The sequence below is a fragment of the Brettanomyces nanus genome, chromosome 1, assembly GCF_011074865.1.
Source record: "Brettanomyces nanus chromosome 1, complete sequence".
In the NCBI taxonomy this organism is placed as follows: Eukaryota; Fungi; Ascomycota; class Pichiomycetes; order Pichiales; family Pichiaceae; genus Brettanomyces; species Brettanomyces nanus.
Window position 1 is genome coordinate 1,998,338 of NC_052374.1, and position 20,500 is coordinate 2,018,837.

At 42.8% G+C, this 20,500-nt stretch overlaps 11 protein-coding genes across 11 annotated transcripts; 5 read left to right on the plus strand and 6 right to left on the minus strand.

Annotated features, from left to right (window-relative positions):
• Nucleotides 1–685: 685 nt before the first annotated feature.
• FOA43_000923 (uncharacterized protein) lies at nt 686–1,771 on the plus strand (the record flags this gene model as incomplete). The annotated part of the gene is made up of 1 exon (XM_038921248.1): nt 686–1,771. One exon carries the CDS (start codon nt 686–688, stop codon nt 1,769–1,771), a length of 1,086 nt encoding a protein of 361 aa, XP_038777176.1.
• Nucleotides 1,772–1,849: 78 nt separating this feature from the next.
• Nucleotides 1,850–2,827, minus strand: FOA43_000924 (uncharacterized protein; the record flags this gene model as incomplete). Its single annotated transcript, XM_038921249.1, has 1 exon — nt 1,850–2,827. The coding sequence occupies one exon, from the start codon at nt 2,825–2,827 to the stop codon at nt 1,850–1,852; it is 978 nt and encodes a 325-aa protein (XP_038777177.1).
• Nucleotides 2,828–3,007: 180 nt separating this feature from the next.
• FOA43_000925 (uncharacterized protein) lies at nt 3,008–3,667 on the minus strand (the record flags this gene model as incomplete). Its single annotated transcript, XM_038921250.1, has 1 exon — nt 3,008–3,667. One exon carries the CDS (start codon nt 3,665–3,667, stop codon nt 3,008–3,010), a length of 660 nt encoding a protein of 219 aa, XP_038777178.1.
• Nucleotides 3,668–3,949: 282 nt separating this feature from the next.
• On the plus strand, nt 3,950–4,250 carry FOA43_000926 (uncharacterized protein; the record flags this gene model as incomplete). The annotated part of the gene is made up of 2 exons (XM_038921251.1): nt 3,950–3,974; nt 4,030–4,250. The coding sequence occupies 2 exons, from the start codon at nt 3,950–3,952 to the stop codon at nt 4,248–4,250; spliced, it is 246 nt and encodes an 81-aa protein (XP_038777179.1).
• Nucleotides 4,251–4,390: 140 nt separating this feature from the next.
• CLB2 (G2/mitotic-specific cyclin) lies at nt 4,391–5,602 on the minus strand (the record flags this gene model as incomplete). The annotated part of the gene is made up of 1 exon (XM_038921252.1): nt 4,391–5,602. The coding sequence occupies one exon, from the start codon at nt 5,600–5,602 to the stop codon at nt 4,391–4,393; it is 1,212 nt and encodes a 403-aa protein (XP_038777180.1).
• An 802-nt stretch (nt 5,603–6,404) lies between these two features.
• On the minus strand, nt 6,405–8,582 carry FOA43_000928 (uncharacterized protein; the record flags this gene model as incomplete). The annotated part of the gene is made up of 1 exon (XM_038921253.1): nt 6,405–8,582. The coding sequence occupies one exon, from the start codon at nt 8,580–8,582 to the stop codon at nt 6,405–6,407; it is 2,178 nt and encodes a 725-aa protein (XP_038777181.1).
• A 228-nt stretch (nt 8,583–8,810) lies between these two features.
• On the plus strand, nt 8,811–10,558 carry FOA43_000929 (uncharacterized protein; the record flags this gene model as incomplete). The annotated part of the gene is made up of 4 exons (XM_038921254.1): nt 8,811–8,814; nt 9,035–9,742; nt 10,233–10,432; nt 10,487–10,558. The coding sequence occupies 4 exons, from the start codon at nt 8,811–8,813 to the stop codon at nt 10,556–10,558; spliced, it is 984 nt and encodes a 327-aa protein (XP_038777182.1).
• A 629-nt stretch (nt 10,559–11,187) lies between these two features.
• FOA43_000930 (uncharacterized protein) lies at nt 11,188–12,560 on the plus strand (the record flags this gene model as incomplete). The annotated part of the gene is made up of 2 exons (XM_038921255.1): nt 11,188–11,191; nt 11,449–12,560. The coding sequence occupies 2 exons, from the start codon at nt 11,188–11,190 to the stop codon at nt 12,558–12,560; spliced, it is 1,116 nt and encodes a 371-aa protein (XP_038777183.1).
• A 321-nt stretch (nt 12,561–12,881) lies between these two features.
• On the plus strand, nt 12,882–14,084 carry FOA43_000931 (uncharacterized protein; the record flags this gene model as incomplete). The annotated part of the gene is made up of 1 exon (XM_038921256.1): nt 12,882–14,084. One exon carries the CDS (start codon nt 12,882–12,884, stop codon nt 14,082–14,084), a length of 1,203 nt encoding a protein of 400 aa, XP_038777184.1.
• A 111-nt stretch (nt 14,085–14,195) lies between these two features.
• On the minus strand, nt 14,196–15,428 carry FOA43_000932 (uncharacterized protein; the record flags this gene model as incomplete). Its single annotated transcript, XM_038921257.1, has 1 exon — nt 14,196–15,428. The coding sequence occupies one exon, from the start codon at nt 15,426–15,428 to the stop codon at nt 14,196–14,198; it is 1,233 nt and encodes a 410-aa protein (XP_038777185.1).
• Nucleotides 15,429–16,629: 1,201 nt separating this feature from the next.
• Nucleotides 16,630–20,500, minus strand: FOA43_000933 (uncharacterized protein; the record flags this gene model as incomplete). The annotated part of the gene is made up of 2 exons (XM_038921258.1): nt 16,630–20,261; nt 20,494–20,500. 2 exons carry the CDS (start codon nt 20,498–20,500, stop codon nt 16,630–16,632), a joined length of 3,639 nt encoding a protein of 1,212 aa, XP_038777186.1.

Below are 20,500 nucleotides of genomic sequence, written 5' to 3' on the forward strand. Positions count from 1 at the left end.
GTCTGGTTTCCTCTTTGAGAGAATTGAGATGCTCAGACGTGAATGTGGATTGAAAAAGCTCGTGATCTGATAGGTTCGATCGATATGAATATTTAGTAAAGACATCATCAGAAGAGGCAGTGCATAACACGCAATGTATGAAATTATAAATAAGGAAGAATAATCCCCAGAATCTTCGGAGCATTACTGTAACCTCTTACTGAAATGAAGTAGATCTAACATTTTTCTTACTATGGAGACATCACATTCAAATAAAAATATAGAAAATTCCGTAGTTAGGTGAAATTTCTCACGGCTTTCTTTTCATACTAAAAAAGGCAGCGCTAATGGGGCTAATCCGGAGCAGGCTTCGAGTACACGCTGTTGAGTATCAGGCAGCCAACATGAAAAGTAGGGTTAAACCTGGAATATGCCGATGCAGAGTATCTCTTGTGCTCGAGCGGTTAGAACTCAATTCTTGTTACCCGAAGAAAGTCTCTTTACGTCAAATTATCTGCATTAGAGGAATAATGTCTGCACGCACTTCCCAATCGGGAAGTTCAAAAGTGTCACTTTAGGAACCTATTCCCCTCAAAACAGCCAACAGCTTGTACCCTTAATAAATTAAACTAATTTATTCTTGCTCTCTATCTCTTGCTGCTGTCTATGCTTCTCTTCTTTCAACCTCTTCTTGACATTTGCAATCATGAAACCTGTTAGTCTTGCGGTTAAAATAGTGTCACTATTATTCCTACTAGGATCCTTGCTATGTCTTATTCTAACTCTCATCATCGGTTCTTCCAATAGCTCTGCTTTAGGAAAGTTCTATTGGCTTGAAACCGATTGCTCACAATATTCAGGTTCTCCTATTCAAGGTCGTTGTCGGTGGACCTCTTACGGTCTTTGTGGGGTTGGCTCTGATGGTAAGAATACGGGCTGCACTAAAAGCAAAGCAGCCTATCCTTTCTCTCCTAAGAATAACTTCAAGACTACCAAAGATGTTCCTTCAGCTTTCATCAACAACAGAAATAAGTACTTCTATATGAGCCGTATTGGTTGGGCATTTTCCCTTATCGGTCTCTTCTTTTTGGTGTGCTCTATTATCCCGTTCATCATCTACATAATCCTTCATAAAGGCTTGAAATGGGTCTTCATAGGATTTTATTCTGCTGCCTTCATTTTTACTGCCGTCAGTATGGCTCTTTCCACTGCTGTTTATGCCAGTGGTAAGTCAGTCTTTCACCATGACGGAAATAGCGCAAAAATTGGACCTCGTGCTCTAACTACTGCATGGATCTCCGTTGGTTGCTTCATTGTGAACTTTTTCTTGATTTCTTACTTGGCTGCCCAAAGAGATAATTCTTATAGGACTCCTGATGCCTACGATGAATATGGCAATGAAAGGAAGGGCTTCTTCCATCGTCTGGTTCACCCCAAAGAGGAATATCCTGCGGTAGCTCCTGCAGATGAACCTATTATGGGTGACAGACTTTCGTATCTCAGTCAACAGGCTGAGCAAAATAACGGGGCCCGTTTTATGGACTCTGTGAATGTCGATAATGATGCTGTAGCTGCCCAACCATCCGTTGAAGAAAAGCAGAAAGTGTCCAGGTTTAAGAGACTGTTCACGACTCCGGTTAAGGCTCCAAAGAGTGGTAATGAACTATCAGCAAATGCTTCTCCTCCTCCGCAATATGCTAGTCCTTCAGCTGATGGCCAGTACGAACAGCAAGTACAAAATGTTATGAAGAGACTTGAGCAGGAGAAAGCAGAAGCCGTTGCCAATACATGATTGCACGAGATTTGCATTTATACCATTCTATCTAATTAGCAAAAACCTACCAATAGCCACTTTATAGCAAGTACCTCGTCATCTAGCTACCATGTGTCCCACATTGTATGCAATGACTTTCACCTTCTTTGAGAAGTCTACCTTTAATGGATCTTCTTCCTCTTCAAGTTTCCTTTTCAAAAAAGTGCCAATAATCTCATCCTTTGCAAGACATTCCCTTCTCAATAAATCAATTTCTGCTTGAACAAGTTCCAACTGATTATCTTTGGAAATGATGCAATTTTGAAGAACCTTTAGAACGTCCCCTTTATCCTTAGTGCATAGCTCTCTATATTTAGACATGCTTCGATTGGTGCTTTCGAACTTGTCTGCAAGAACTTCATAGGCTCTCAAGAGAAGATGATGGCGTCTTTTTAAAGTCTCATAATTTTTCTCCATCTCTGACTCTTTCATGTCTCGGGTGTTTTGAGGAGGATCACAAAATGGAGTTAACAGATCAAGCTTACTGGAGAATTGCTCGATTATATGATCCTTCACTTTAATTATCATCTTCAACCCTTCAAACTTTTCTCGGTACTGCTTAATGACATTGGTAGCTGAAGTGATCTGCTTTCTATAATGGACATCCATTCTCTTCATAGCATCTCTATAACCTTTGATCATCTCTTTTGAATATGAAGAATCTCCAGTTTCTCCAACTTGTTTCAGCTTTCCATATACTTCCTGAAGTTTACTGTGAGCACGCCCTAATTCTTTTAAAAGAATCTGCCTTTCATTTTCTAGGTCACTAATCTCCCTAATATATTCAGTCATCTTAACCTTAACACGCCCTTTTACCTCATTCATTTCCTTATGATACTGATCCATTAAATGCCCTTTTTCAATCTCACATCTTGACTGATCCATGGCTTGTTGCCCATTCAGTTGTCCCATCTGTTGCCCCGACAGGGCATTTTCCTTGATCATGAAATCATACCTTGGCTTCTCGCCAGTGGTGTGAATGATATCACTGGATACTTCAGTGTCCTGGGTAATATCCTGTCCCTTACTATCCATTGATCCCTTGTTTACCAAGAACAGAAAGAAGGTAGGGAGAACAAATTAGAAAAAAAAGGGGCAACCAAATCAAGATTCAATCATCGCGAGGGATTCATCCAAAAAGGGAAGGAAGCTGTTGAAAGTAATGATAGATGGCATTAGCATTTAAACTGTATAGAAGTATTATATTTTGTAATTTCAATGTGTTAGATTGATTGGCTTACCTGGTAGCCAGTCCTTTAAGACGTTTTTAATGTTATACCAGTATTTGAGTCTAATCGTCTCCATGGCAATGGCCTCGTAGTCCTTTTTGCTGTAAAGAATGTCCAACTTTTCAATGCTTTCGTTGATTCGAATTTGGTTCTCCCTTCTAAATTTCTCCGCCTCTTTTTGATTGGTCATCTCTTCCAAGTTTTCGTGGATCTCCAAGATTCTCATCAAGGTGTCCTGATCTGCAAACTCGTATTTATGAGTGGCTTCATCACTGGTTAGATCGATATTAGCATTCAAATTAAGCAAGTATTGTGATCTTTTGAGAGGATCATTGATCGTATCATATGCTTTATTTATTAGCGAAGATGACGTATGAGTAACTTCCGATCCTCCATTTTGGTTCAGCCTGTTGATTAGATCCGGATGGTTCAAAGCCTGCAACTTCCGATATTCCTTACGTAGTTTTCTATCCTCTATCATAAAGGGCGAAGAAGGTGGTGCTCCCCGTGGGAAAGTCTTAGGGAACAATCGATAGTAATCTGGGCCAGACGATGGGACAGACGATGAGGCAAGCCGATAAGTGCGACCAATCAACGAGCCAAGATTGCAGGTGATCGGCCTATGTAAAAAACATGTGTAGCTCATTTTGGAGATCTTCAGTACTAAAGTTTACTTCGAGGTTGAAGGAAGGAGACAAGAGTTCAGTTATCCATTTCTTTTATGGATTTGAAAAAATGCCGATGTCCCCACCTTTCGTACTGAAAATCTTGGCAAATGGATCTTCTCCGTTAACTTTGTGCATCCGTACACCAGCAAGATTCGAATTCGAGCCAAATTTTATTCAAAGCAGTAGCTCAAGAAAAAGCTCAAGAAAAAGCTCTAGACAAAGGTGCTACATTGATTGTTCAGAACACAGCAGTAAACAACATGGCAGGGCATTTTGGAAGACATTGTAAGTAATCAGAAATGAAGGGATTTGAAATATTTCTTGACTAACGCTTATTTAGTACTAAGAGTCGACAGAGAAGTGGAGAAGTTTGCGTTCTTCAGAGAGAACCTGATCAATTGGTACAGATGGAATTTGAAGTCGGCTGGTATAGCACTCTTTTTCTTGGGAGTCATTCCCGTGGGTTTAGGCTACATTGGATATAAGTATCAGACCATAAACCAAATTGCCGCTAGAAGAGACAAGCCTGTTTATAACAATAACTGGATTCCAAGAACGTAAGCCTTTCTTTGCTCCTTATTTATTCATTTATTTATTTATTTATTTGTCTACCATTTATTCATTATTGTTCTTACACTGAGATTGACCTTTGCATATTGGTTTAGTACACCGTTCTAAATAGCCGTTGTATTTTGTTGTGCCTATATCACCGGGTCCATGATATTCTTTTCCTCCCTAGTGACCTTCTTGGCCCATTGCCGGGCTAGTATGGACACCTTCATGAATCTTCGAGAAGCATACTTCTTGAAAAACTCCTCGTGGATAATGGGGCTAATCAAATAATCCATCAGCATCTCGCAGATCTCCTTCAAGTCGCTCTCTTTGTAACCTCCACTGTAATGAATCAAGTTCCCGTTCCAGTCAAACTTGCCTAACATTTTTCGAGCAATGTACATAGCAGCGCCGGCACAGAGTGACGGTAGATACCCTATAAATTTGTGGTCAACGGCCGTTATCTCTAAAAGATACTTCCCAATGGTTCTAGCCTGCACGTCGTAGTCATCAGCTTTGGATATTCTTCTCAGGAAGTTCATAGGGTTTGGGTAACTCATGTCAAAGTTTAAGATCTCCAAGATGAAGCGCTCTGCCTGCAAGATCTCGTCCTCCGTGAACCCTCCGTCAGTTACGTATGCATAATTTTTGACCGATGGTGAATACACCTCCTCATATTTGGCAGCTATGAATAGCGAACCCGTCGCAAGAAGCTGTAACCTGTCCACCTGAACAGTTTCTCTAGACATAAACCGATCCATAATGTTGATCGCTAGATATAAAGTCTCTGGAAGCAGCCTAAACTTGAGGTGCACCTCCACCATCCAGTCAACCAAGATTGATCTCATCTTGGGACGGAAATTCCGCTGCCAATGAAGATAGTTGGCATCCGGTAGAGTTTTAAGCTCGAGTTCGTGCAAGTAGTCAAAGATCTCGTTCACGTATTCACTCACCATCAATGGATCATCTGCATCTTCCGTGTCTAGATCATCCCACGTATAATCTGGCTCAACCTTCATCTTCTTGGAATCTTGAAGCTGATTTTTTTCAAGAAGCTCACTACTTGATTCAGGTGCTGCCCGCTTGAGCATTGACATTCTTCGACTTTCATCCGATTCCAGAGCAGCTTCTTGTATCTTGTCTTGTTGACTATGTTGCTGGGTATGTGATTGCTGCAGTTGCAGTTGCTGTTGGTTGTGTTCGTTTTCATTCTCCTCGTGAGGTAGTATGTCATTACCAAAGCGAATTTCGCTCCGTTCGTCAGCCCTAATAGTAAATGGCTTGTCGTTATGAAGACTTGTCTCTGGATGCGTCACAAAGGGTGATGCTATAGCATGATGACGGTAACCGGCGGTAGCCATTGCAGTGGGCTTGGCGTTTGTATGGCCATAGTTGGCATTGTTGTTCAGATCGGTGAGAACAGACCTGCTTCGCCCAATTGAAGGACGTGCAGATCGTGTTGGCGGCTTGGCATCATCTTTTCCACGGCCTGGTTGAACTTGGTGTACGTTCTCCTCGTCCATTTGCATATGTGATAGTTCCTTCGACATTGAGAATGCAGTAGTCTAGCGATTTTGGCTTGGCTTCCTCTGTGTAGCAAAATATGATTCAGCACTTCTGATAATAGTGAAATAATAAGTAGCTAAGTGGTGTTGTACCTTCCTAACCTTGTGTCTATCTCCTTCCAAGCACTATAAAATTTTTCCCTCCAAAATGTTATATGGACCACGCTTAAAAAAAAAGTAACAATAATAGAGAAAAAATTGATACCGAAAGGACCAAAAGAAAACAGCCAAAGAGCCTGGTGAAGACTCAGTCTGGGAGTGCTTTTGGGCGGAGCACCTGCACCAAATGCGCGGAAAACTCATTCCACGGGGGAAGTTCTCACTTGTCTCTCCCGGTGGATCTATGCTTGCCCAGGCCCAGGCCCAGGCTTTACCAAGGTCCATCGCGGTACAGCGCCTATTTCATTTGTTTTTCTTTCCCTCTTTGGCTTTTTTCGTGTTTTTAAAGATGAAACGCTGATTCAAGTATAGTTTTTACCCGTTTGGGCTAAACGTAAATATAATCATGTTGTACGTTTCCTGGCGATTACTGATACATCACCGACGCGTTGGAATGGCTATTTCTCGTATAGCATGTCTCTCTATTAGTATATACGCGTTAATATGTATTCCACCCCATTTGCCTGTTGTAGCTATCGACTTCTCTCTGATTCAGCTTATCGGCTTCCTGCCACATTACATTTAAGTTTCCAAAGTACTTTCTACCAAAGATCTCGTTGCAGTCCACCCGGGAAACCGGTCCAAATATTCGTGTAGGGTTTGTCTTCTCATGCGCTTTCAACTGCTTTTCCAAATTCTCTGCCGTAGTCCAACTAGTACTACTGGCTTTAGGAACCCCTTCCTCCTGCTCAATTTTCACTTTGCTAACTGACGGGTTGTTCGTTGCTAACTTCACGTTTAACCTTGAGCTATTCGCCTCAATATTCTTTAATGCAATTCTATTCCCCATCACTTTCTGTCTTTTCACATGTAGTTGGTATTCGACCTTCTTTCTTTTTTCAAGACGAACTGTCTCGACGCTTCTGAAAGACGGTGGCTCGAGACTCTGTTCTGTAAGGGGTATCCTTTTAACGCTACTAGAGGGCTGTAATTTTTCTGGAAATACCGCTGGAACCTTTTCCACTTCAGGCCGCATCAAAGGGCTCTTCAGATCATGCAATTTTGCCTTTGAATGTGCCCGCTCAACGGAACCTCTCACTTTCTTGGCACTAGATTTGGTATGTGCCATCAATCTCGTGAGAAGATCATCTTCCTGCCTCTGTGGAGTCCGGGCAAAGCTGTTGCTATGCTCTTCCTGTTTTCGTTTCACTCTGTTAAGATTGATTGTCGGCTCTTCGTCCTTAGCATTAGGCGAAGACTGATACATGAAGGGAGGTAGCTCAAGCTGAAACTTCTTCTTAGATGAGGAACCATTCGAGCTACTGCCACTCTCAACACTGCTTCCATTACCAGTTTCTACCATGTTCTTGGTAGTTTCTCTAAAAGGAGATGGAGATAAGGTCTCGTGAATTTGTGTCTTCTTTTTCGGTTGTAACCTCTCGGTAGGAGAACTAGCCACTTTATTCTGCTTCAAGTGCCGCGCACTCCGTCTAATAGACTTCTTTTTAGTAGAACGCACCTTCAATGGTTCCCTTGAAGGTAGTTCGGCAAACTTGATAGGCAATCTAGCTGTCAGCGGAGTAGTACTGGAATGGCTGCTTGCATCTTTCAACGGCAGTCTAATTTCAGAGAGCTCTATCTTTTCGAGCTTTCCAAGATTTAAATCCTCGTCAAGTAGCAAATCGTCGCTGTCTTCTTCAATCAGATGAGAGATCTCTTTGATCTGTTCCTTGGCTTTCTTTTCTTCTGTACTCACTTGCTCATTCTGATCTCTCTTCACCTTTTGCTCTACCTTCTCTTGGTATTCCGTGAACGTTTTCAGAGTCTTTGCAGCAAATGATTTCCTAATATTTCTGCTGATAGCCTCGAAAGAAGTGTCACTATCATCAGACATATCACGTGATCCGGAACGCTCATCTAAGTGACTCTCAACCTTCTTGGGTTTAAGATATTCGATATTTTCTCTGGTAAGCTCCTGTACCTCACCATCAGGCAGTTGTATACTCTCAGACTTGTCTTCCTTCTTCTCCTCTTCATCTCCACTCGTCACTTCAGTGGCACCTGTTTGCGTGGTCCTCGTTGTTGCAGGTCTTGTATCTGGGCTTGATTCATCGATACTATGAGATGATGAAGCAATATCCGATTTGATTGCCATATCTGATGCCGTAGGTGCCGTTGGTGCCTTCGCTGCCGTTGATGTCTTCTGTACTGTTGGTGCCTTCTGTACCGTTGGTGCCTTCGCTGCCGTTGGTGCCTTCGCTGCCGTTGATGTCTTCTGTACTGTTGGTGCCTTCTGTACCGTTGGTGCCTTCTGTACCGTTGGTGCCTTCTGTGCCGTTGATACCATTGGGGCAGCTGATGCCGTCTGTATCGTTGATCCAAATGGAGCAGCTGATGCTATTGGGGCCGTTGATACCATCGGGGCAATTGATGCCTTCGCTGCCGTTGGTACCCTTGGTAGAATATTATCTCCCTCCTCCGTCTCATATTTTCCGCTCACATCCAACAACATCACGTTGCTCATTACCTTATTTATCCACTCGCTTTGCTTTATCAATGATGCTGCTATTTGCTCCACGCTCTTATCCATCATCTTGCTCTCTATATAGACCTCGTTTACAAACCATTTCGAAAACCCCGGAACACACGACGGTAGCACCCCTTGTTCCTTCTTCATCTTAATTGACGATGGTAGTCGCAGCCCCCACATTTAGTCTCTAGTTGATGCTAAAACAAAGTTATATGTATGGGATATATCGACCAACCGCGTTTCGCTTGTTTAGTCTTGTAGTAAAAAATAGAAAAGAGATCGCGTGATATTGTTGCACGTGATTATAATGCTTGTGAGAGGATTGGTATTCTCAATTTGCACTACTCTTCCTTCTGTTAGCTAGTCGTGGACACCATGGGTAAGATCGATCTGAAGCTGGTTAGCACGTACAATATATCGACAATTAAGTTTTCTGTTTTTCCTGGAAGTTGCACAGAACGGCTGGCAGATTAAGTTAGAGGCAGAGCTGAAATTCAGCTTCGGCCTCAGATGAAATTGATTCTTTTCCAACTTTCCTTACTTTATTCTCTTCACTAACTATTGCAATATGCAAATTACCTTACTACTTACATTGATAGGACTTACACAGTCGTTGTCCATTCACAAGGACGATGCCAAGTCCAAGATTATGGGCTACCATGACGTAGATACTGCCGCTCGAGTGGCTAGAACGCTTGTTTTCAGAGAGTCTCTCGCCAATTTGAATACCTTAGACGTCGAGTCAGGCTATCCTGTTGGTTTTGTTGAATATTATGCAGACTGTCAGCAAGACGGTCAACCTTTGATGCTCATGATTGACGTTTCATCTTCTGAGAAGAACATTGAGGCAGGCTCTAACTCCTCGTTGACCATCCGAGTGGGTGATCATCAACCTAACGATTTTGCCGATCCTCATTACCGAGGAATGGTTCCATTTTCCGTGGCTGGCGCTCCAAGAATCAACTTGAAGGGTCATTTGGTTGAGTATGATGCAACTCCTGAGGATAAAGTGTGCTTCGGTAGGAGACACCGCGAGGCTGTCTCTTGGTATCCTTCAACCTCGTTACATGAGTCCAGATGGGTCAAATTTGAGATCGATTCCGTCTATCTAATCGGTGGATTCGGCGATAGAGCGTACATTGGAGATATTCCAGTGGACACATATTTAGCCGCAGAGCCATTCCCTGAAAGAAAGGGACCACACAGAAGCCACAGAGGTCACGGTGATCATAGAGGTCGCGGTGATCGTAGAAATGACAGAGTTCACGGAGATCTTAAAGGTTACGAAGATCTGCAAGATCTCAAAGGTCCAAATAACATGGGTTCCAAAAACCACAAGAACTGTCACCGCTCCTCCAAAGGATTCTTTGGCACTATAGTCCATTCAGTGAGATATCTTTTTGGTGCACGCGATGTGCCTGACATCCACCACGATGCCCACCGGACGCACGATGGCTCTGTGCAACGTCAGAAGATGCACGAAAAGCCCTCGAGCTCCCGCGATTCTCGCCGTATCATAAACCAGAATTAGTTGAACGATCAACTAAATTAATTACTACATTGTTCATTGTCTAAAATTATATAAGTAAAAGTTATCCTACGGCTATTTTGGCAGTTCAATGCGCTATCCAATTTATCGTGACAATTAAAGAGCGCCACATCGCGATTACCATTTCATGAAGGAGACAAAATAGAATATGACGAGATTTGGTGTTGGTCGTTTTTTTTTACAGATCCGTATCGTATTAAAGATGCCATTCAATTTAACATCAAAGCAGCGTCGTAATGCATCCATAGCTGCCATTTCGGCCGTTGCTATCGTTGGTGTCGCGTCTCTTATCTTTAGAACATATCCTCATTTGAAGCCGTTGTTCCTATGCTGTAACAAAGATTCAGAGTCTGAAGAAGATAACAAGCCACTTTCGGACTCAACTGTTGTTGTTGACAAGGAAATTGAAGAGTGGACCGATAAGCAATTGAAAGAGTTTCTCAAAGAGGTAAGTAAAGCACCTACACATATCAAATTAATATTTGTACTAACCATGTCATAGAACGAAGTTATAGTTCCTGAAAGTGCGACTCATTCGGAATTAGTGGCCTTTGTTCAGCAGATCCAGAAGTAGTCATGGCCTAAGAACATAGATGGACAACGATCGTTTCGCCCGTCTCGATCCGTATGAAGAGCTTTTTCCAGTTCAAGTTCAAGTTCAAGTTCCACTTCTAGTATTATTCTTATTATTATTATTGTTATTATCATTCAGTCCTTTTTAATCGATGTCCTCCTCTCCAATATTGTAACCCTGTCGCAAAATTGTCCCACGTCAGTTTCTCTTCCTTGAGAAAGCAGAATTTGACGCCCAATTGTTTCTCAACATCACTATTTCTCCATTCATCATCAAATAAGCACATGTCCCGAAATCTTAGGTAGTTCTGGTCATCCTCGTCTAAATCCTGATTATGTCTTTTGACTAACTTGCGAATATGCTCCACTTTGCTATGGTACCCCCATTCACAGTCTACTATATATTTTTCAAGCTTGTACAACTTCAACATCTTCTTAGCTATACTGGGCTTAGCTGTTCTACTGGCAGTGAAAATGATCACATTGTTCTGTTGAAGATTTCGAAATATTGGAATCACGTCAGGATACAATTCAACCTGGAAATTTCTGCTATCCACTAAGGTGGATTCATTGTTAGCTGATAGTTTTATAGGTGTAGATATGTGAGTATCGCACCAGCAGGCTTTAAAGATGAGTTAGTAAAGAAGCACGAGATAGAAAGAGTCTCAAAAGTCGCTTACGCCATAATGTATAATCAAGGTCAAAGACTATGGCTTTCGGAAAGGATTCCATCAAATTACCAAATGGTTATAAGAAGAGCACTGAATCAGGGCACACTGTTAATATGATCATCGTCCTTGTTTCTCAGTTTTTTTTTTTTTTTTAACTGATCAATAATACATCTTTTTGCTATTGATTATCAGGCATATATCATCATGCTTACATCAGAAGAGATAAATGAACAGAAAGAGCAGTATGAGATAATTCTTGATGATTCATTCAAACTTTCACAGAAGGTAGTGGATAGGATCCAAGAAGTAAAGAAAGGTGATGCTAAGGCAGATGAAGAGTTGAATCTGCTTCATAAGGAGATGGCTTTAGATACAGTGAAGTTAGTGAAGCATAAAAATAAGATGAAATTGGGACTTTACGATTTGAATCAGCAATTCAAAGAGGATAAAGTGAACAAATCAGACAAGCAGTACAATAATATCAAGTTGGCCAGTCTCAAGAGACAGAAAGGTAAAAACTCCTCCATGAAGGAAAAGTTTGAGACTTTGATGAACGAATTGCCCAAGTTCAAGACGGATAAACTTGCATACAAAGACAATAAGTTCACACGAAGTTTGAAAAGTGATTCTTCAGTGGTAAAGCAATCTATTGAGAACGGAAGAGCTGAAGAGTATGAGATTACAGAAAGAGATGTTAAGAAGTTTAAGAAGAATCTTCAGAGAGCACAAAAGAAGAAATTCAAACTGGTCGTTTTGAATGATGAGTATTATGAGCAGAAGATCACAACGCTAAATGGGTTGAAGATGAAATGGGAGTCCAGATTGGAGAAGATTCGGAAGTTTAGAGATGAGGCCATAGAGTTAGGCGAGCGGGTAGGATCTAAACTGGCCGAAGAAGGAGAAGCCAACGAGAAGGAAGCCACTGGGGAAGCAGTGGATGTCACCGAGGAGGCCACTGGGAAAGCCACCGAGGAAGCCACCGAGGAAGAAGATGGTGTCATCGAGGAAGCCACTGGGGAGGGAGTGGATGTCACCGAGGAAGCCACTAGGGAAGCCACCGAGGAAGAAGATGGTGTCATCGAGGAAGCCACTGAAGAATCCTCTAGGGAAGCCACCGAAGAACCCACCGAGGAAGGGGAAGATGTCTATGCCGCCATCGACAGTATTGAACATTCTCCAAATACGGAATCACGGGATTATACGCGATCGGGGACTGAGGAAGAACAAAATTCAGGAACAGATCCAGAATCTAAACAGTCTTCAGTAGAGTCCGAGCAAGTATCTAGTAAAGGTCAAACCGAAGACCAAGATATTCAAATGATCGATCAATAGACATGTACTCTATTCAATAATCGTGCGACTTATAAATTGTTGTAATCGCGAGTTGTCTCTTCGAGCTGAGAAGCTCAAGAGCAAACGAAGAACCTTGAAGACCCAAAACTGACCGGATTCCTTCTCCTGAATTTGTTCGTTAGACTCTCAATAGTGATCGTTGCCGCATGCCAAACTTGCCTCAAGTCCTCAGTATCAAACTCACTTTCTGTAGTTACCCGGCCCTCGTCATTCGCGCGTGGCTGCATTGAAACTTAAATCAAGCAAACTCTCTTAGTGATACTATTGTCTCCAGAGGCACCTTGTAAATCCACAAATAAGATGTCGAGACCCGTCGCAGACTATCTTCTCATCTCCCTTCCAAAATCCGTTGGAACTGAGAACTCCTTGTACCTTTGGCTAGAGGGAAATGTAAATTCGGGAGAAGTTGAACTCACGAAATACAAGCTTCCTGCCTTCAAAGTTGGTACCCTAGACTCCCTAGTGGAACAGAGTGACGAATTGGCAAAGACTGATACTCAATTACACAGCTCCATTACTAAGGTGTTGGAAATCGTGGGGAACGTCCAATCCGGAGTCTCGGAGGCGGGAAATTCCCATACCGGCACCACCTCGTCTTCGTCCATGCCTCTTCCCATGATGAAGATCAATAATAAGCCTATCGACGTTTTTTTTGAGTCATTCCAATGGAATACATCTAGATATAGATTGGACAAGTCTACGGAAGAGCTTATTAAGACGATTTCCGATGAGGCTCTCAATTTGGACTCTGATTTGAAGAATGCCTACAGTTCCTACAACTCTGCCAGGTCCAACCTACTTGCGGCCCAGAGAAAGCAGACTGGTGATCTTACAGTAAAATCTCTTCATGACGTTGTCAACAAGGATAATTTTGTGATCGGATCCGAGCATTTGACGACCGATTTACTGGTAGTGCCTAAATCGTTGAAGAAGAGCTTCCTACAAACCTATGAGACTCTGGCACCTTTTGTAGTGCCAAGGTCAGCCAAATTGATTACAGAAGATTCTGAGTATTATCTATATGCAGTGACGCTATTCAAAAAGTACGAACAGCAGTTTTTGGCATCGGCTAGAGAAGCCAAGTGGATTCCAAGAGAGTTCAATTATTCGGAGGATTCTATCAATAAAATGAGAAACGAGTTCACCGAAGCCAGTAAGGAAGAGGTTTCGTTGAAAAACGATTTAATAAGGTTGGCCAAAGAGGCCTATTCGGAGATTACATCCGCATGGATCCATATCGAGATGTTGAGAACGTTTGTGGAATCGGTGTTACGGTACGGCCTTCCTCCAGACTTTTACTGCTTCTTCCTTAAACTGAAGAACGAGAAGGCAATCAATAGAGCCAGGAAGGATCTCACGATCAGATTTGGATACTTGGGAGGTAATGCTTTCTCTACAGATAAAAAGGGAAAGCTCACTGGTGACAACTCGTTGCATGACTACGCATCGTTGGTGGACCAAGACTACGAACCATTTGTCATGTATCAGATTGAACTATACTAAGGACATAAAAGTTATATCCCATTAAACCTGCATTAAATACGTAAGACAAAAAAAAAAGCACAATCGTAACGAACAAATAAAGAAAGACATCATTAAAAAGCCGTAAGCCAATCAAACAAAACCTATTGAAACCCGACGATCTGTCTCTAAGCCCTTGGTTCTTCTCTCTAGCATAACCCCCTTGGCCTTTGGCTCTCCATACTTCTTGCACAACTTGGCGAAGAAGAGGCCGCAGGCATTACAGAGAGTTCTTTCACCATCTGGTCCTCTTCTCCATTCCGGGGTATCCTTTGACTTGCAGTGCATACACTCGTTGTCGCATAGAGAATCAGAAGAGCTAACAGAACGACTCACATCTGCAAGAGGAAGAACTATATGGGTTTTTTTAATCGAAGGCGCCACAAAACTGATACCAGCAGCAGTAGATGTATTAGCAGCAACAGCCGGAGCAACTGGCGATAGGTTTGCAACCGGAGGCTGGATGAGAGTCGAAATAGCATATCTAGAAAGAGAAGCAGGGTTAGATCTACGTCTCTTAACGGGGAATGCTAGACAAGTGTTAGGAGATATTGGAGATGTAAGCTTTGAAGAAAGAGGAGTGATCATTGCAGGTCTCTCCACACCATTCCATGACTTCTCTCTTCTCCTCTTCAGTCCTGTAGTCAAGAAAGGAGTTTCCGAACTGACCGAAAGTGACGACGGAGAAGAATTGGCCGGGACATGAGTCTCGTTCATTGAAGTGAGAGCCTTGACAGCCTGCTCCTCCATGTTTTGGAAGCTCCTACAATGCTGAACGTGAGATTTTTCACGCTCTTTGGCATGAGTCCACTCTTCATAGGCGTATTTGATCTGATTGAGTCTTGTACAGCCATTGTAAAGTAATTCACTTGGAACTTTTGAAAAGTCATGAGTAGACTTATACAGTGATTCAATCTCTTTGGTGATATCAACAAGTCTCTGGAGGTCTGTATCCATGTCTACCACGGAAATTAAAGGAACGGATGATGATGAAGCTATGCTGGAAGGAGGTGTAACATCTTGAGGTGATTGGCAGGAAGTACTGGTCGTATTTGTGGTATTCGTTGCATTTTTCCCACTGGAAAGAGTATAATTGTGATCAGAGGTATATTCTGATGAATGAGCAGTCGCTGTAAGAAAGCTATCTATAGTTGAAGAGTGTTCAACATGAGCTTGTGTTGGTGAACCACCACCACTTGAGATAGGATGGATATGTTCAACTCCCTGGGTCACCACAGGAACAGAGTTGACATAACCCCATGAGGGAAACAAATCTTTAATTGAAGGAAGCTTCTTATTGCTAGTAAGAGGCACAACACGGTTCATTGTTTGAAGTAGTGTGAAGTGAAGTTAAGTAAAGAAAAGTAGCGTTAAGTAAAGTAACGAAGCGTAAACTGAAGTAGCGCAAAGTAAAGTAAGATTCCTAGCAAACTTAACCCGACGGACCTCGTGCTCCGTTAGACAGCATCATAGCCGGCCCCGCAATATTTATATAGATTTGCTTCTAAGATTTCCTGATTCCACTTGCAATCGGCCCCAGACCAGAAAAGCCCCAGGCACCATATTGCCCCATAATATGATATGAACAGGAGATCTGGCCTAAAGGAGTAATGAGCTCGAGGGAAAAGACACAAAAATTAGAAGCCGAAAAAGAAACCCCATGATCAGACTGACTAGGCCCGGTTGCTCCGCAGAATAATGATTATAGATAGGGTCTAGGTAAATTTGGGCTCCCTTTACTCGGTGGATATTTGGCGTTGTTGATGCCCATCTCATACAACTAGGTTGACCTTGCTGGATATCATCCAGGGAGTAGTAGAGGCTACGAATTGGTTTGTCTCGCAATTTCGCTGTCGGCCATATTTCACCCCCACCACGCAATCGGATAATCCTTGGTGTCGCGAAACCACCAGATACAATCGGAAAGCTGTCACCAAGAATCCGAAAAATAATTAGATGCTTTGATAGATCTCACTTAGACGGAGGATCATATTTCCTCCCCCGCCAAGATCCCATCGTCTAACGTAATACGAAAGTACTTTCTCTGTTCCGTGGTGCGCGCACTCCGCCTGGCCTTCCTGGTTCGATATATCATATTGAATTATTTGGTGACCTTTCCTTATTTTCTTTCTTTTTCAAGATATGGTGACATGATATTTCCACATTAAGAATGATTCGAATCTTTCACGGCTGAATGACCTCAATCAGTTGTGTGGTAACCTTGGATTTTCCGCTGCGAAGCTTATGCGGTACCCTGTAAATTCAAGAGCGATTTCGTACTTCTTGTGGCAGCAGTAGCTCTCGTATATTTGTGACGGCCGTAGCTCTCATTTTTTCGCGGCCGCTCTAGCTCCCTTTTTTGGCTCACTGCGGCTCTTACGATTACTCGTGGTTCCCCCCCATCTCTACTCCGCTGCTCAATATCAAATTTGCGGGGTCCTGATATACCCGAATTCTCACCAGATCTCTTCATTTCCGCTTCCGAAACTTATAATAATGATATTCTCTAGCTAATTCTATATTCATACTAAGCGACTTGTGGCACATTTAATCTCGAGTCAATTACTGCGATCTCGTCCCTTAAACTGCCCTCTTCCACCGTCTTCACCAACTCTTTAGTACTTCTGGCAATGTCAAACGCTATACCTGCAGATCTCTGCTTGAAATCTTTATCTGCGTAATCCCGATCCTTACTCAGATTTTTCCCGTAAAGTTTATCCATCCGAGTCACGCAATCATCCAGAACATCAACCACATATCGGGCATGTCCCATTGCATCCGCGTACCGGCTTTGGTTCATCAAAGTCTTAGTACCTTCGCACATCTGTTTCACCACACTGATAATCTGATCTGCCGCATTTCTCAAAAGCCCTCTAGTAGCCTTTGGATCTCTAATTGACTTGAGTAACTGCTGAATAGCCGCAATTACTTCCACCGTTTGGTGCTCTAAATATAAAAGTAGTTCTTTCAAAGTGTTGTCCGGATCTAGCGTGTTGAAATTCTCAAAAACAAAGTCCTCCTCTTCTTCTTCTTCACCATCCATCACTGCAGGCTGTGCCTCTTCGTTTTCTATAATTTCTTGCTTGGGCCGTAGAGTGTCTACAGCACTTTCCTCAGAGGCCGGTACCTCCCCATCATCAGGCCCTGCACCGCTCGCCGTACCAGCAGTCTTGAAATACTCCATCGAATCTGACTCAAGGGATTCAACATGTGTAGGTTCCGAATTACCATTTTTTTGCACGCTACTTTCCTTCACTTTCTCATCTATTGAATTGCCCGTATGCTGCTGCTCTTCAACTTCTTTCATACTATCTGTACTCCTTCTCTTCGCTCCAAATTTATTAAACGCTTTCGCCACATCTCCACTATTGTGATGCAGCTTGATAGGTGAAGGAGAGGTGCTCGAAGGGCCTCCCACAGAGTTTTGTTTCGGCGTCCTTTCTGCCTCTGAAGGCTCTTCGAAATGCTTCTTGAGCTTGCTTAATACTTGACTATCCTTTCTGATGCCTGTACTTCCTTCAAAATCTTTCTTTATGCTCTTTGGAGAGCTGCTCGCATCCTCTGAGAACCGTGAAGCTAATGATGACACACTCACATTTGATGTATTGTAAGGAGAAGTTGGCTTTTGAGTCTCCTTCTTAGTCTTATTAGACTCTCCCTTGGTCTCCTTCTTATCTCCATGGTGTGGTTTTGTCACCGAAATAGGACCGATGATAGGACTCAACGTATTGCTGAAATTATGAGGTCTCGTAGCCTTTTCCTCATTATCACTGGATGAAGTCAAATTCTCCTGGGATGACGAGAGCTTTTGTGCCATTCTCAATGGTCTCACTTGCGATATGGTCTCCTCATACGTTGGTGTCCTTGGTGGTTCATTATAATGCAGAGAGTTTGGCGTACCAATGGCCATTTTTAAATTCTTGTCTTCATCATTTTCATCTCTGCCGCCAGTATCATAGTAGTCAAGTTTTGAAGTTGGTTGTAATCCCCTCATATCAGACATGGGTGAAGCCTGTAGTGAGGATTCCCTTAATAGATCCTCTTCCTTCCCACGCTGCTTGCTCACTCTAGAACGACTGTTCTTGATTGCGTTAATCAGTCCATCTCCAGTGGCATGGATCCTTGTTAAACTCACAAGATCACACACCGCAAAATAGACGTCATTGATCGAAGCATGAATCACCAATTTTGGCATTACATCTTTGTATAACGCGTAATACCGAATAGATGTCAGCAAATTCGAAAGACCGGACTTGATGAGTTGCGTCTTTTCACCAACAGGAGATGTAGGATCCGTGGAGCCAGCTTCTTTGATGATACTATTCGCAGCCGTGACAACCTCAGATGCCCCATGGAAAAGACCTTCAGTGACAATGTCATCTCCAGAAACGTAGGATAGTAGCCCCTCAACGCTGGCAAATATGTCTGCAATAGCCTCCAAGGGAACAGAACCATCTACATCGCAGTAATGAGAGAGATTCTCCATCTCTGAAGTATCCATGGACAGGATAGAATCCAAAACCTGATCTGACCGGAGTTTTTCGTATTTCTTCTGCCAGTCGGCAGGCTCTGCAGATGATCCAACAGATGGTACAGATAGTTGCATTGTATTCTTCAAAGTGGCATGGTCCCTTTGCAAGGACTCGTGCTGCTTCTGAAGTTTCTGATGATTCTGTTGCAAATCCTTGAATGACTGCTCAAATTCTTTCAACTGAAGGTTTTTGTTCTCTAGCTGTGACACTTCATCCTCTAGTAGCTTAGCACGTTCAGACTGGTTATTCTCTTCATCGTCAATATCTCTAGAAGCAGATAACAAATCAGCCACCTTTTTCTCCAACTCATCAATCTTTTCATGACTTTCCTGGTTGGCCTGCTCCATCTGAGACCTAGCCTGTTCGGCCTTTTCTAACATGATGCTAAGCTCTGCATTCCTAGCGGATTCGTCTTTTAAAGCAGTGGCAATATCAGCCTGATTACTGGCTTCTTTTCTGGTCTCTAGCACTTTCTGCTTAGCATCGGCTTCTAACTGCTGATTCTTTTGATCGTACTCTGCCACTTTCTGCTTCAATTCGGAGATTTGCTCTTGCAATTCGGACTCCTCCTTGTCATATTGGGACTTGGAAATCATAGGAATCGTTGCTGTTATAGCCCCTGCACCCGCTGCCACGCTCACTGATTCACCTGCAATTACAGCCCCTGTTGGTTTAATTCCATTGTTTATCTTCTTAGGGATGTCAGATGCCTTGCTGTACGGCTGGCCAGGTTCGCCTCTCACTGCTTCTATAGCATTAGACATACCGTCATCTTCTTCATCACTCGACCAGGTTAATTCTGCACGCTGGGGAACAACTTTCGTAGCCTTGATTTCCCGTTGGGAGGGAGTGTTAAGAACATTCTCCGGAAAGTCCTCTCTTATGGGAGTCTTGATATCATCATTCTCACTTCCTTGTTGTTCTTGTTGCTGCTGTTGTTGCCATTGCTGCTGCTGTTGTTGTTTCTGTTGTTGTTGTTGCTGTTGTTTCTGTTGTTGCTGCTGTTGCTGCTGTTGTTGATTTTGCTGCTGCTGCTGCTGCTGTTGTTGCTGCTGTTGTTGCTCTTCTTGCGTTTGACGGTGTTCTGGCTCTAGAACAGACTTCTGTTGGTATGAAGGTGTATATTGATTTAGGTTTGGAGAATGTCGTTTCTGGCCATACAAGTTATCACTATGCTGCTGTGACTGCTGCTGATACAGAGACGGGTTACTCGTCAGGTTTCTCTTATCGACCTCATAAAGCACATCGTTAACCAAATCCTTGAACCTTTGAGAAGGTAACGCGGATAGCTTTTGTCTAGCCTGATTCCTCTTAGGATGGTAGGTAGATTGAGGAGGAAGATGCTTTGGTTTCTCATTGGTCTCATTAATTCGTCTCTGCAGTTCATCATATACGTCAGTGCTGAGATCGTAGAATTGAATCTCAGTCAAACGTCCCAACTTCTCCCTGGCCTTGGCGACACGCGAAGAGGTAATCGGAGTTAGATGATCCTGGGAAATACCCAAATAAAGCTTAAGCGCCTTATGGTACTTAACAAAGTTGGAAGTATCCTGGCTCGAGCTCATCATGTCAAACGACGAAAGCGATTCGAAGGAAGTAGGCTGCTGTAAAGGAGTGATCAGCGCTTCTGGAGTCAAGAACAAAAGGCTCTTTAGTGGACAGAAAAAGCGCGACGAGATGAAGAAATTTTTGAGGACGGAAAAAAAAAAGTAAAAAAACCCGATGAAATGATCGAAGGATAAAAAGACGCGTTCTTCAAATAAAGTAGTAATTGCCGCCGCTCTCTGCCTAACTTTATTCCCTACTTGATGTATGATCAGTATATTCTATGTACAAATTAAGTGTCTCGAATTTAGCACTCGGCAT